At 36.6% G+C, this 16,479-nt stretch overlaps 1 protein-coding gene across 3 annotated transcripts in view; it reads left to right on the top strand.

Annotated features, from left to right (window-relative positions):
- The window catches only part of BMPR1A (bone morphogenetic protein receptor type 1A), a 147,259-nt gene extending 139,063 nt beyond the window's left edge, over window positions 1-8,196 (top strand). For all 3 annotated transcript variants that reach the window (XM_060103272.1, XM_060103254.1, XM_060103263.1), the window contains 4 exons: window positions 1,129-1,426; window positions 3,049-3,224; window positions 4,246-4,376; window positions 4,464-8,196. In XM_060103272.1, the coding sequence (XP_059959255.1) occupies window positions 1,129-1,426; window positions 3,049-3,224; window positions 4,246-4,376; window positions 4,464-4,589 (731 nt within the window). In that variant the 3' untranslated portion in view covers window positions 4,590-8,196. The remainder of the gene's footprint in view (window positions 1-1,128; window positions 1,427-3,048; window positions 3,225-4,245; window positions 4,377-4,463) is intronic.
- Window positions 8,197-16,479: the final 8,283 nt, after the last annotated feature.

Here is a 16,479-nt window from a genome sequence, read left to right as displayed (position 1 = left end):
CTTTTTTGGCACATGGCCTTCCTCCTGTGTGTCTGTGTCCATATTTCCCTCTTCCTATAAGGATATCAGTCATTGATTTAGGGCCCACTCTAACCTAGTATCACCTCATCTGAACTTGATTATATCTACAAAGACCTTGTTTCCAAATAAAGTCACATTTATAGGTACCAGGTGGACATGAATGCGGGGGGGGACATTATTCAACTCGGCACTCACCTTTTTCTGAAGAGAGGGAGGAGGAGAGAAAGGAGAAAGAAAGGAGGCCAGTATTGTGAACTTGCTTGTCAGTGAGCCAGGCTGAAAAGGAAAATGTGATTAGGCATTGATGGGCAAGTGGGAGTTGGCTTAGTTAGGAGCGAACTCTTAGTTGAACATATTTAACTTTATTATTATTTTTTTAAATTTTATTTATTTTTGGCTGTGTTGGGTCTTCGTTGCTGCACGCGGGCTTTCTCTAGTTGCGGCGAGCGGGGGCTACTCTTCATTGCAGTGTGCGGGCTTCTCATTGCAGTGGCTTCTCTTGTTGCAGAGCACGGGCTCTAGGCACACAGGCTTCAGTACGTGTGGCGCGTGGGCTTCAGTAGTTGTGGCTCGCCGGCTCTAGAGCGTGGGCTCAGTAGTTATGGTGCACGGGCTTAGATGCTCTGAGGCATGTGGGATCTTCCCGGACCAGGGATTGAACCCATGCCCCCTGAATTGGCAGGCAGATTCTTAACCAGTGCACCACCAGGGAAGCCCTAACTTTATTATTTTAATGGGTCCACTTTTCAGTTTGAAATGAAGAGCCTTTTCCACATTTCTTCTTTATAGTTCTTCGTACTTACAGAATCATGTAGATTAATAACATTTCCCTAGGTTATTATATATGTGATCTTTTTCTTAGTCATATTATTATCATTTTTATGATTATCATTAAGATTACTTTAAATTAATTACAAAAGTATAGACTTTTATATGTAAATGACAGAAAAAAAATTTTGGTAACATATTCAAGAGATTTTGTCAGACGAGTTAAATTTTTATTACCTGTAGATTATACCTAAGTTATTCTCAGTACCCTAAATGAGCATTCATTATTCTTCCTAGCCACATCTGATAACTAACCTTTTAAATTCATTAATTGAACAGGTTTTATAGCAGCAGATATTAAAGGTACAGGTTCCTGGACTCAGCTCTATTTGATTACCGATTACCATGAAAATGGATCTCTCTATGATTTCCTGAAATGTGCTACACTAGACACCAGAGCCCTGCTTAAGCTGGCTTATTCAGCTGCCTGTGGTCTGTGCCATCTCCACACAGAAATTTATGGCACTCAAGGAAAGCCTGCAATTGCTCATCGCGACCTAAAGAGCAAAAACATCCTCATCAAGAAAAATGGAAGTTGCTGTATTGCTGACCTGGGCCTTGCTGTTAAATTCAACAGGTGAGTGGTTCTTTACCTATAATTTTGAAATTATTTCAATCTCCTAAAGATACTTACCTGTTTGTATTTGTATTCAGGACAGTGGATCTCCAAACATGTATTTGTGCTTATATAATTATATAAATTGGGTTTTGGGGGGTTTTTGTCTTCGTGTTTTGTTGTCATTGTGTTTTCTGTTTTTAACAAAAATTACATCCTACTCTACATAATTCTTGATTTCCTACTTTTTATTGTCTTAGACATCCTTCGTTTCAGTATATATAGATCTACTTCATTCTTTTTAACAGTGTTAAGGAAAGTTTTCCATTTTATAGCTGTACTATAATTTATTTCATTTGTGACCCAAGTGATGAGCATTAAAGTTGCCTCCAGTTTATCTCTATTATTTTTAAAATGCTTTAATGAATATTGTATTTTATCCATATATAATATCCTTGAATACTTGTGCAAGTATTTCTTCATGATGGATTGCTAGAGAAGGGGCTAGACAGAGAGTATGTACATATTAAGTTATATTAATAGTATGTTGTAGGTTATCCCTTTAGAAAGCGTGCATCAGTTTACACTCCCATAAACAAGATATAAGTATGCCATTTCTTCATCACTACTTGATATTGTCAATATTTTTAAACAATGAGAATATCAGATTTTTAGAAAACCATTTAAATTGTTTTAATGTTATAATTCTGGAATACAGCAGCCATTTCACATTTCAAAACTCATTTCAGGCCATAAAATAGAAGTACTAGTCCATAATAAAGCAAACATGAAAAAATTTTAATCTTCTTCCATCATTTTACAGTATTCTAACCTGTTGTTTTTATCAGTGGAGTATTTATTGGCTCAAATATTCATCAGATGCTAATTTAAGAAAATATAAAATACATTATATTAATCTCTGCCTCAGAGTAGTTTTCAGAACCTAATAGATCTGGGGACCTAAAAACAAATCACTCATGTCTTCTAACTCTAAAATTTACTCCAAAAATTGAAAAAAACAATAAACATCATTTCAATATGATTATGTAAACATTACTCACAATAGAGCTAAGTTGGTTGGACCCATAAAGAAATAAAATGTCATCCTAAATCACAAAGGCTCACATGAGAATGATAAAAGCAAATGATTCCTCTCAATTAATTTTCACATTCACTTGTTCTGGGATATAATTATGTACCACTTTTTTAATATTCAGTATTGTTCTCTTTCTTAGAGAGGCACAAAACTTGTTTGGTGACAAAACTTGAACTGATGTGAGGTATTTACTGTCTTTATCCAGCTTAGTATCAATATTCATACTTAGTCTTTCACTGTGTACTTACTAATGATTTTGATTGAGTACTGCTGCAGAACCTGCTGGAGATTTATATAATATAAAGCATATATTTAAAGGGTATATTACCTTTTTAAATCTGAAAGATGCTGAATTTCAAAGTACATCTGACCCCAAGGATTTCTGATAAGGGAATGTAGACATATTAGATAGATAGATAGATCTTTATTTTATTTTGTTATATATATACAGAGAGAGACCCTGACTTTTACAATATGCGACAAAAATAGATGAGAAACGATTTTGTTCTTGGCCCTCAACCTGGACATTGTCTGTCTTCTGTTTCAGTGATACAAATGAAGTTGATGTACCTTTGAATACTAGGGTGGGTACCAAACGCTACATGGCTCCAGAAGTGCTAGATGAAAGCCTGAATAAAAACCATTTCCAGCCCTACATAATGGCTGACATCTATAGCTTTGGCCTGATTATTTGGGAAATGGCTCGTCGTTGTATCACAGGAGGTAGGAGTTTGGGTAGCATGTTTCTGGTTATGTTTGTATACTCATAATTCAAAAAATAACAGCTCCAGTTGTATAATTTAGATGTCGTGTGTGTCAGGGATCCCCAAGACCCCTCCCCAGTTCTGTGATTTCATTAGGACTCCCAGGACTCAACATACAGTTGTCTTCACAGCTAAAATTGGTTACACTGAAAGGCTACACATCAAAATTAGCAAAGGGGAAAAGGTGCATGGGGCAGAAAGTTTAGAGGAAATCAGGTACAAGCTTCCAAAAGTCTTTTCCCAGTGGAGTCGCTTGGGGTTTGCTTAAGTTACTCCAGCAATGAATTGTGATAATGTGTAAAATATTGTCATCCAGGGAAGTTCATTAGAGATTTAGTACCCAAAGATTTTTTTGGAGGCTGGTCACGTGGGCATCCTCTGCCTAGTATGTATCAAAATTCCGAACTCCTAGAAAGAAAGCCAGGTGTCCAGCATAAACCATATTGTTGGCACAAACAGTCTAGACACAGTGACTTACCTTTTCATTAGTTTTATGAGTGTAGGGAGCTGTTTACCAGGCAAGTTCTCAGACACCAGTCAAGTGCCAGTCTTGCAAGCAGGCCTTTTAAGAATAGCAGTTTCAGGTCTGCTTTATTAACTCTTTTCTGCATATATGTTGTCTTTCTACTGCAGAAAAAAAATAATAAAAAAAATTAAAGCCTCATTCATTAGTAGAAACAATTGTGTACATAAATAATTAGACTGAAAATTTAGGGTAAGTGAGTGGTTCACCTTGCTTATTTTAAGGGATATTGGTATGTCCAATATGGACAGCTATGGTGGGGATAGAGAAAATAATTAGACATAAAAAAAAGAGAACATACATTTACTATTAAAAGTGAATCATCCACTCTGTAATCTTTTCTTCTTTATGGAGGGATTTGTTTCAGTTCCATAGTTCAGTAGGAGGTACTGAATGGATTGATGTATTTTGTCCAGCCACCATTTTTGTGCCAACTATACTTTCTAACTCACTACAGGAATTGTAGAAGAGTACCAATTGCCATACTATAACATGGTACCCAATGATCCATCATATGAAGATATGCGTGAGGTTGTGTGTGTCAAACGTTTGCGGCCAATTGTGTCTAATCGATGGAACAGTGATGAAGTAAGTGGAATTCAGTCCCGTTAGGAAGTAATTGCTGAGTGTTGCCAACGATATTTACCTACTCACTACATTCTCTTTACTTTTCAGTGTCTACGAGCAGTTTTGAAGCTAATGTCAGAATGCTGGGCTCACAATCCAGCCTCCAGACTTACAGCTCTGAGAATCAAGAAGACACTTGCCAAGATGGTTGAATCTCAAGATGTAAAGATTTGACAGACAAATAATCATGAGGAGAAATTCTAGACTGCAAGAACTGTTTTCACCCAAGGAACGGGTGGAATTAGAATAAGGATGTTAACTTGGTTCTCAGACTCTTTCCTCACTACACCTTCACAGGCTGCTAATATTAAACCTTTCAGTACTCTGTAGAATACAAGCTGGGAACTTCTAAACACTTCATTCTTTATATATGGACAGCTTTATTATAAATGTGGTTTTTGATGCCTTTTTTTTATTGGGTTTTTATGAACTGCATCAAGACTTCAATCCTGATTAATGTCTCCAGTCAAACTCTGGGTGCTGAATTACCTGTTCATAAAATGGTGCTTTCTGTGAAAGCCTTAAGAAGATAAATGAATTCAGCAGAGATGGAGAAATATACACTTTTACCTTCTTCCTGAGAAAATTTAATCTATTTGTATTCTACCTTTGTAAACAGCCTATGGATCATGATCTGTTTGGGATACTGCTTAGTTTATGATAGTTTGTCATGCCTTGATAATGGTGTGTGTGTATGTGTCTGTGTACATACATGCATACCAGAATTCCTCTGCTGCCATTTGAATTAGAAGAAAATAATTTATGAATGCACAGGAAGATATTGGTGGCTGTTGGTTTTGTGCTTTAAAAATGCATTATCTGACCAAGATTTGCCAATCACATGAAAGCCATTTACCTTGCAAGTGAGCTAGCTTCTCCACCAACTTTATTTTTTAACATTAAAGTTGATATAAAGGCCAAAAGGAGTTTAAAGTGTATGTAAATTTGGACTGTTTTCCTCCCACCACAAACTTTTTTTTTTGTAATTATTATTTTTGTCATGAAAAGCATCCTATCCAAAGTTGGAACTTCCAATGCCATGAACCTTCTAAAGAAAACACTTCTTATTGAAGTGAATACTAATTACTGCATTTGATAGCAATTTAAGTGCCTATAACCATGTTCTGTATTCTTTATTCTCAGTAACTTTTAAAAGGGAAGTTATTTATATTTTGTGTGTAATATGCTTTACTTGCAAAACACCTGCTCCTTTACAACCATATTTTATGTATGTACATACATTCATACTATAGAAACCAGCTCATGTGTACCTCATATACCATCCTTAAGGGAAAAAAAATTAAAAGATCTTCAGAAAAAAAAAGTTGTAAAGTAGAACTACATGTAAATTTTCAGAATTAATTCAGAGTAGTATATCAAGTCTAGGACTTTGTTTAAATATCAAGAACTAACCATAGGTATAGACTTTCATTAAGATGCCATCATCTCAATTCTCCTTTATGAAAGGATCCTCCAATTAGAGATTTCTGTCTCAGAGTTAATATACATTTGTCAACAACTGTTTTAGACATTTAAATCATTTGAGATTTTTGGTTTTATGATTTCTGTTCCGTAGGTTTGTGAAGACAGTGAAGAATCAGGCAAAAAGTTCAATATCTAGTCAGTACCTATATCTATACCATATAGCTGTTATTCAATAAAATGCTACATATTTTATGGATGCCCTGTTTCCCCAAGGAGTAATTCTGATCTACTTAAACTTACTATACTTCTGTAATGCCTTTTAAATATTAATGTCTTATTCTGAAGAAACAACTCATGGGTGCATGAAGTGAGACAGTTTTCTTGAATATAGCATAAAATAAATGTGATTATATCGCAACATAGTTAAAAAAATCTTTAAAGGGGAGGAATCAGAGGATGTATCCATCCATTGCCATAAATGTGACTGACATTTAAAGGATGAAATGCTTACATATTTGTCTATACATCAATCACAAATTTGAGACTTGCTTTAACAGTTTTGACCAAGTTTAATAATTTTCATCTTACATAACTCAAGCTTGAAGTGTTCATCAAGATAAGTAAATTTATATATTGATATTTATAGTACCCAATAACTTCCTGTTTGAGAATGTTTTCCCCATCTCTGTACTGAGAAATACAGGTATTTTAATCTAAATTTCCAAGTGATTTAAGAATACTTATGGGCTCTAATCTACTTAGTGTAAGGTTAACCTTGATTTATTTTTTATTTGATAAACTATAAATCTTGAAAATAATTTGTCGTCTTAATAAAAAAATGTAAGGAAAGGCAAATTCTATTCTTAGAAATGTTAAAATAGTATGTGGAAGCAGACAATTGCAGGTAATATATAAGTACAAGAGCATTATGATTTTTTTAATTAAATTGATCTATTAAAAGTGATGTCAAGAAACTTGTTCAATAAAAATATCTTCTAATATTACACGTTCTTTTAAAAGCAAATGATTCGGGCTTCCCTGGTGGCGCAGTGGTTGAGAGTCCACCTGCTGATGCAGGGGACACGGGTTCGTGCCCCGGTCCGGGAAGATCCCACATGCCGCGGAGCGGCTAGGCCCGTGAGCCATGGCCGCTGAGCCTGCGCATTCGGAGCCTGTGCTCTGCAACGGGAGAGGCCACAACAGTGAGAAGACCGCGTACCGCAAAAAAAAAAAAAAAAAAGCAAAACGAATGATTCCATTTTTGAAATCCTAAAGTCGAAAAAAAGTTGCATGAAATCTATTTTTTCTCTCCTTTTATTCTTACTCTTAAATTTCTAAGTTCATATTTAAAGAGTAAAAGAGGAAGTATTACATAGTACCATAAATAATTTGTAAAACCCTGGAAGCCATTATTTGGTCCTGCTTACAACTTAGCATCTTAAAACTGTGTAGCTTCTGTCTGTCATCCCTTTAAATAACTGAAATATCAAAACAAACAAAAAACCAAAACTACCTGAATATAACAGAAGTTAATCCTCCCTCAAAGAAAATTCTCCTTATGAATTCTCTTTATACTGGTAAATATCAATATCTGTAGAATTAAAGGCATGCATGCTAGGAATTGGCTTCAGTGTGTCTATTCTAAGCTTTCCCTGTGCTTTCTTATTGGACAAGTTTCTGAAGCATAAAATTCAAATCTGGTTTCTCTGGAAATGTTTTCACAAAAGATATTTCAATCAACATTTTGTGTTGCCTTTCCAATTTCAGGAGTGTTTTTGAGCTTAGAAAGTGACCTGTAGTTTTTGAAAATTATGTTTTCCTAGAATGTGCCAGATTTTTTATTTATTCACTCTAAAAAGTATTCAGTACCTTTTTTCCCCAGATGCTTTGCTTCTGTTTAGAACAAAAATGCAATACAGTGTTTAAAGAATCATGCATCTCTAAGTTGGCCCAAGATCAAATTTGATATTGAATAATTTATTCCAGGCAAGATTGTATAAATTAAATTATTTATTTTTCTTTTCATACACGTTTTGAAATGTTTCTGAATATCTAAAATAATTTCAACAGCAGAAATACGAATTGATTTTTTTTTTAAGATTGTTGCAGCTCTTGTACTGTTTAAAAGTGGTAATATTTATTATTTGCTTGGGTCAGATGTTAAAATAGCAGTGTAGCAGTTATCTTCTTGCCTCAGTGCTATTATGAGGGTCACAGTGAAAACTGCAGAGAGCTGATACATTCATAAAGAGCAGATTAAATCTAGGGCAGCATCACATGAAGCTATGTGTAATCATCCTATAAAGAAGGTATGTGAATACTGCTTTTGCAAAGGATTAAATATATTGTAATTTTAGCTTGTGCTCTGTACTATGCTTTCAATGGAATTATTTAAGCCCTTTTAGTGACTCTTGTCCTTGCCCATTTAAAAACTAAAATGTAGTATATATTGTATAAAATGAAAGTATCATTATAGCTTAATTAGGAAAGTTGTACATATATGCTGAAAGAAGGTTAAAAACAAGCAGTTTTATTATGCATTTGTAAAACACCAAAAATATAGATTCATCTTTGATATGTAACACACTAAATGTATTTTGTACAGCATCTGGTTTAAAAGGTGCCTTATTAAGTTTACCATTATTTGCTTTGTTCTATATATAGATTACATCCAGTGTATCATTTTTAAGTAAATAACCTTATTTTAGTATACTTTAGTGATGTGTTTTGTGATACTCTGCTTGGACTATATTGTGTATCAGAAGTCACCTATCCAGTGAAATTTTATAACAAATAAGTGTACATACAGATGTCCCTGAGATGTGCATTTCAGCCACCAGAAACCCAGTGTGGACACAGGGCAGGTAAGTGGCCACACACTCTTTCCTTTGTGAAGATAGAGAAGTTATAATAGTTATATAAGCCTATTATAGCCAAGGGTTATTTTCCTTTAAAAAAAAAAAGAACAAGACATTTTGTCTAATTCTAAAAATATGTACTCATTGCAGAAATTTTGGAAAACATAGGAGAGAATAAAGAAGCAAATGAAATCATTCAAAATCCTGTTGCCAGATAGTACAACTATTTACAGTTGAATGTTTCTTTTTGATCTTTTTTTGCTGCTACATATTTTTTTTACAATGTTAAGATATAGTATGTCATTATATATCCATTGAAAACATTTTTTAAAAAATTGACTACATAGCATTCCACTAAGTAGATGGAACAATTTATTTTTATAATTCCCTGTTGAATATTTGGGTTATTTTCATTGGGAAAATATAACCAATATATTAAACATCCTTGTACATAAATCTTCATATATTTATTTTCTTAGATTACACTCCTAAAAATGGAACCAGTGGATATGAACTTTTTAAAGATTCTTTAAGATGAAAAAAAAAAATCTGAGATTCTTGATAAATATTGCAATCTTGCTGCCAAGAAGGGTTTCTCATTTACACTCCTAAGAGCAGTGTAAGAGAGTGCTCATCTCACTACCTGGCCAGGTAATTTCTTCCAAGTTTTTTCTTTTTCTGCTAATAGAGTGCCTGATTTCTTGCCTGTAACTAGCTTCTTTTAGTTAGAGTAGTGTAATCCATTTATCTGGCCTTATGGTGTTCCTGCTGCAACAAATGCTGTTTTAAAAGCTTAAACTTCAGGGAAGTAAAGGTAGCTTTCCTTCTGTTCTGTAGCAATATCGTCCTCACCACCTGTCAGAGCTGTTTTCAGTTGTGTGTAAATTCACTCAGTGTGCCTTGTGATGCCTTTTTGTAGGCATATGAACATGTTAAATCCTTTTAAAAGATTTGTTACTAGTTGATGTCTCCCCACCCACCCCCACCCAAAAAAAAAAGTTTGGAGATAGCCTATTACAGATTCCTTACTGGAATCCTCATTTAGTGTCACTGTAAGACAGTTTCTTGAAACAATAGCATGTACTCTTGTGCAGCTTGATAAAGAAGACTCAGGGATTTCTTGGGCCTATCAGATAATTCCTAGCTTTTTTTCCATCTATAAAAAGCTGACTCAAAAACTGGGTAAATATATTAATTCTTCCTTCTCATCATAATGTTACTCTCCCTGTTTAGTTGGAAGAGTGACTATTTCCAAGGTTTCTTTAACATTATTAGTAGCATTAATAGAGTAGACATTAAGAAATGAGATACTGTTCTTCCAGAATAGTCTAATCCTTGTAGGTAATTTTAAGCAGACGCTAATTCAGTCATTCAGTCTTCATTCTCTTGGAGAAATATTTATCTGCTTGTTGCTAATGCATGGACCATTTCTTGCACTTCATACTTCAGTTGGATGCATATTCCTAAGAAAGCCTGGCTTCGGCCCTAGAGCAGTACAGCCTAAGTGGACACAGTCCACTGCAGGTGGCTGGCCAGGAGTGTAGGCAGAGGCCACCTAATGGCAGTGGCACTGTTCTAGTCATGGGGAATTAAACACTGAGCTCAGGGTAAGAGCAAATGGGCAAGTCACCCTGAAGCTGGGAATCAGTAAAAGGAAACTTAGTTCAAGTGCAAAGGAGGTACATGAAAAAATATTTCAGATAGAAGCAGAGACTAGGGCTGAAAGGTTATTGAATTGTTACTGAATTGTTCTCTTTTTTAGATGCAATATATGTGGTCTACCTGTTACACCTCTGAACTTTATCTTTCTGGTCTTTGTCCAGTTACTTGCTCAGAATGAAATTCAGAGTGATTCCAGATACCCCAGTGCTCCCTGCACCCACTTCACTACTCATGGCCTAGATTTTTTTTTTTAACATCTTTATTGGAGTATTATTGCTTTACATTGTTGTGTTAGTTGCTGCTGTATAACAAAGTGTATCAGCTATACGTATACAAATATCCCCATATCCCCTCCCTCTTGAGTCTCCCTCCCTTCCACCCTCCCTATCCCACCCCTCTAGGAGGTCACAGAGCACCGAGCTGATCTCCCTGTGCTATGCTGTTGCTGCCCACTAGCTAGCTATTTTACGTTTGGTAGTGTATATATGTCCATGCCACTCCCTCACTTGGTCCCAGTTTACCCTTCCCCCTCCCCGTGTCCTCAAGTCCATTCTCTACGTCTGCATCTTTATTCCTGTCCTGCCCCTAGGTTTTTCAGAACCTTTTTTTTTTTTTAGATTCCATATATATGTGTTAGCATATGGTATTTGTTTTTCTCTTTCTGACTTCAGTCTGTATGACAAACTCTAGGTCCATCCACCTCACTACAAATAACTCAATTTCGTTCTTTTATATGGCTGCATAATATTCCATTGTATATATGTGCCACATCTTCTTTATCCATTCATCTGTCGATGGAACTTAGGTTGCTTCCACGTCCTGGCTATTGTAAATAGAGCTGCAATGAACATTGTGGTACATGACTCATTTTGAATTATGGTTTTCTCAGAGTATATGCCCAGTAGTGGGATTGCTGGGTCATATGGTAGTTCTATTTTTAGTTTTTTAAGGAACCTTCATACTGTTCTCCATAGTGGCTGTATCAATTTATATTCCCACCAACAGTGCAAGAGGGTTCCCTTTTCTCCACACCCTCTCCAGCATTAATTGTTTGTAGATTTTTATGATGACCATTCTGACCAGTGTGAGGTGATACCTCATTGTAGTTTTGATTTGCATTTCTCTGATGATTAGTGATGTTGAGCATCCTTTCATGTGTTTGTTGGCAATCTGTATATCTTCTCTGGAGAAATGTCTATTTGGGTCTTCTGCCCATTTTTGGATTGGGTTTTTTTTTTTATTTTTTTTGATGTTGAGCTGCATGAGCTGCTTGTATGTTTTGGAGATTAATCCTTTGTCAGTTGCTTCGTTTGCAAATATTTTCTCCCATTCTGAGGGTTGTCTTTTTGTCTTGGTTATGGTTTCCTTTGCTGTGCAAAAGGTTTTAAGTTTCATTAGGTCCCATTTATTTTTGTTTTTATTTCCATTTCTCTAGGAAGTGGGTCAAAAAGGATCTTGCTGTGATTTATGTCATAGAGTGTTCTGCCTATGTTTTCCTCTAAGAGTTTTACAGTGTCTGGCCTTACATTTAGATCTTTAATCCATTTTGAGTTTATTTTTGTGTGTGGTGTTAGGGAGTGTTCTAATTTCATTCTTTAACATGTAACTGTCCAGTTTTCTCAGCACCACTTATTGAAGAGCCTGTCTTTTCTCCATTGTATATTCTTGCCTCCTTTATCAAAGATAAGGTGACATATGTGTGTGGGTTTATCTCTGGGCTTTCTATCCTGTTCCATTGATCTATATTTCTGTTTTTGTGCCAGTCCCATACTGTCTTGATTACTGTAGTTTTGTAGTATAGTCTGAAGTCTGGGAGCCTGATTCCTCCAGCTCTGTTTTTCTTTCTCAAGATTGCTTTGGCTATTCGGGGTCTTTTGTGTTTCCATACAAATTGTGAAATTTGTTGTTCTAGTTCTGTGAAAAATGTCATGGCCTAGGTTTTATCCAGGGAACCTGAAATGTTACCATTGTTTAGAAGTCAATATGAAATTCTTATATTGAAAGTAGTTTTAAGCTAGACAAAGAAAGAACTTGGGTGTTTTTTTTAAGGGGAGGAGTCTTTTGAAAGCAACTTCAGAATCAGGTTGAAGCACTGCTGCTGCTCTGTTCTCTATTGCTCTCCTGTATGACTAAAGTCCAAATAAGTGTTGAAAAACACTAAAAGAAAGAATGGAAAGGCTCTGGCAAAAAAAAAAAAAAAAAAGACCAACACTGTTGGGAAAAGCGTTTCAATTGAGCACTGTAAAAGTAATTATTATTTGATTCTGTCTTCATACTTGGCTAGTAGTTAGGTTGAAGAGAGAATCTAACTGAAGATTCTACTCTGTGATCTTCCAGCATCCCTGTGGCCAGTAAGAAGTCTGATATGTGTCTAATTCAGTCCTTTTTAGTTTAACTTATTTTTTTCATTCAAGAAACCTAGAATTTAAATTTTGGTTTTGATGTTTTGAAGTTTTGCTATTCTGTTACTTAGTACTAATTGGGTCGTTTTAATCTTTCCTTAAATCTGGGAACTTTTCTTCCATCACTTCTCTACTCTCTTCCCTTCCTTTTTACTTTCCTCTTTCTAGAACTGCTGTTAGACAAATATTAGGTCCCGTGGATGTTGCTTCCATATTTCTTAACATGTCTTTCATATGTTTGTTCCATCCTGCCTTGTGCTTTTCAGCCCACCTACTGAGTGTTTTTATTTCAACAACCAGGTTTTATTTTAACTTTATTTGTATTTTGAAAAAATTTCAAACTTCCAGAAAAGTTGCAAAAATAGTATAAAGAATGCCATTTACCCTTCATCCAGATTCATAAACTTACATTTTGTCACAATTGCTTTGTCATTCTGTGAGTATTCAAGAATTACAAAGGCTCGTCTTGGAATGTCTGTGTACAAACACATACACATACTTTTTCTGAACTAGTTGGAGTAAATTACAGAGCTCATGCCTCTTTATCCCTGAATACTTCAGGTAATTAACATGACCAATTATGTACAATTTTCAAAATCAGGAAAGTTAACATACCATAACAATTATCAGCAATACCATCCATAGTCTGCAGACCTTATTCAGGTTTTGCTAGTTGTTCCAGTAAAGTCCTTGAGCACATTTTCCTGGTCCAGAGTCTGCCTAGAATCTTGCATTGCATTTAGGTGTCCTGTCTCCTTATTCTCCTTTAATCTGAAACAGTTCTCCAGCTTTGTCTCTCGATACCAACATTTTCTAGAGTAAAGGCCAGTGATTTTGTGGACATGATGTTTGTGTCCTCAGGGCATCCCACCAGGAGGCCACAGCATTAGTGTGTCTCATTACTGATGGTGTCATTGTCGATTGTTTGTTTACAGTGATACTCACCTAGTTTCCCTACTGTGAAGTTACTGTTTTCCCTTTGTAATTAGTATATTACGAGAGATACTTTGAGCCTGTGTTTTAGCATCCATTGATAACTTCTACCTGAATCAGTGGTTACAAAGTGGTGATTTTCTGATTCCATTATTACATTTACATTTATTAATTGGCATTCTGCTACAAGGAATAAGTCTTCTGTTCTCACTTATTTTTTATTATCAGTATGGACTCTTATTCAATAAGTTATAGTCTATCAGGTCATTTTTTGTTTTGATGCTCAAATTGACCTAGACTTGGCTACTGGGAGTTCATCAAGGTGGCGCCTGAGTCCTTTTGACACGTGCCCATCATTTTTGAGCACTTCTTACTTTGGGGCACGTGAAGATGTTCCAAGCTCATCTGGTACTTTCCTTGCCCCTGCCATTGAGTCAGCCATTTCTCCAAGGCACTTTGGTTCCTTTTAGGAAGGGTGATATTTGGAAACCAGGATCTGAGTGGCAAATAAATCAATTTACATTTCCAGTTTCCTGTATTGTTTCTAGAGATTTACATATTCCAAAGTTTTCAGTTTGTTCAGTTTGGAACCTCTTGTCCATGAGACTAGTTTTCCACAAATGTTTAGCAGTTTGGGGTAGTTGCTCATCTGTGTATTCGTCAACCCCTGCTCACCCCAATTCTGTGTTCCTCAGCTTCCTGTTTTTATCAAGGAGTGATGGGACTAGCTGCTAGAGCACAACTAAGTCATCCTTTCCTCTCTTCTTACCCACTCAAGAGGACTCAGGCTTTCCTCACTCTGCTTGTTTACCTTTCCCAGAAGAGAGTTTTGTCATTGGTGGGCCAGGTTTGGGGGAACTTTCTTGATGAAGGAGGATAGAGGAATGGTGCTCAGGCTAGAGCTGGGAGAGGAGTTTGTGATGTTTTCGAGAGAAACATCATGGGAGACCAGAGGAGCTTCAGAGTATGAGAGGAAAGGGGAGTTTTGAGAAGCATTTTTTATAGACCATATATCCTCTTCACGGTGTTTCTGAAATAAGGAGTTATTTTGACATGTACTAGTTTGTGGAGGCACAGCTCTAGATGCACTCCTTGGAGTCTTGATTGTGATAAGGTTACATGTGTCTTCTGGGTGTGGGAGGTTCTTACCTCCAAGTGTCAGTAGCTGCCCTGTAACTGAGAGCTTGGGATTGACGGGCACTGCTCTAGCTCAAAACAGAGGCCACTGCTGCCGGCTGTTTAGCTCAGACGAGGGGCAGCTGGGACTGACTACCCACTGCCTTGACTGCTTCTCCTCCACGGACCCCTCTGGGTGTGTTAGGGGCTGAGTTTGAGTTTGGGGCTCCCCTGAAATCACTCCCATCTCTCAGATGTTTTGAGTTACGATTTCCTATTGCTGTTTCATTTTCTACTTGCTCCCTCCTACTTCCTATTTTCCAGGAATTACTAAAATTCCCTGACCTGCTTATGGTACTCTTTCTTGTTTTTCCATGATATTTTGGAGTATTTTTGTGTGTAGTTTTTTCCATTGGGTTTGGGAAAGTCTGATACCACTCTGTGCTCAGTCATTGTCTTGTTCTGGATGCCACAAGAACATTGTCTTGTTCTGGATGCCTGGGTAACGGGAGGGGGGGTCTACTTGGGGGGGCACTCAAACAGATTCTCCACCCAGAGATATTAATGGAGATAAGAAATCTATCAAATGAACTTCAGAATTCTTGTTAATCTGGGGTCCTAGTTATTGAAGTATTTAAACAGAAAATTTACACTTAAACTTGATATTAAGCTTTTGTGAAATTTGCATTGAAAGCACCCTATTTAAAAGAACCGTTGTCTCTCTAGTTCTCACCCCAGAAAATTCTGGAGTGACTTATCCATGCTGCTGGACAGTTTACCAGTTAGCACTTCCATTTATAACCTCCCTATTGAATAGCACCAGCCATATGAGGGTTGCAAGACATGTGCCCCTTATAGAGGAGATCAATTTACTCTGCTTATTATATGCAGTAAATTCCAAATGAAAGTCTTAAATGATAAGACTGTATTACCCGCATGTTTCCATTTAGTCATCAGCACAGCCTGACCAGTAATAGCAGGACTGAGCAGAAAGAAGACACAGCATTGTCTTTCTAGCAGCAAGGGTGACCTGGTACTGGCTTTCCAGCCTTTGGTCAGGAGTGGCCCAGATACATCATGCCTTGGGTCAGGATTGGTCTTGTAGCTGAGCTGTACTGGGCAGGAGGCCCTGGCCAGAGGGAAGGGCAGGTAGGCAAGAGCCAAACCTGTGGTCAAGGAAATAAAATACCAGGATACTTAGAGCTGTTAGACTAACCACCTCATACTACAGATGGAGACGTCCAAGAGAGGTCATGATTTACCCCAAGGTCAAACCGTCAGTGGCAGAGTGGCCTGGCACATTGTTCCTTTTAACACGAATATCTTAGCACCTCAAGCACACCAAGCTTAGTGGTAAATAAATTCTAAGGGACAATTCTTTGAATCCATGAGCCCAGGGAAACAATGAGAAGGGCTGGGAACCCTGACAACCAACTCTGTCCTTTTTCGTCACCCAGACCAATCTGATTTTCTTATGGAGAGAGGTATATTCAACAAATACTGAATACCTACTACCAAAATAAAAATGTTTCCTGACAAGTAGATGACTGCTTTCTCAAGCCTGTTTGTGTCAGGACCTGTAATTTTTTGAAAACCACATATTGATATTGTAGGAATAACCACACTCTAAGCTGTACTGTCTAATCCAGTATTCTTGTGGATACTGTG

This window comes from Mesoplodon densirostris, chromosome 1, assembly GCF_025265405.1.
Source record: "Mesoplodon densirostris isolate mMesDen1 chromosome 1, mMesDen1 primary haplotype, whole genome shotgun sequence".
NCBI lineage: Eukaryota > Metazoa > Chordata > Mammalia > Artiodactyla > Ziphiidae > Mesoplodon > Mesoplodon densirostris.
Note: the sequence above shows the minus strand (reverse complement) of the source record. Positions and strands in the feature narration are given on the sequence as shown.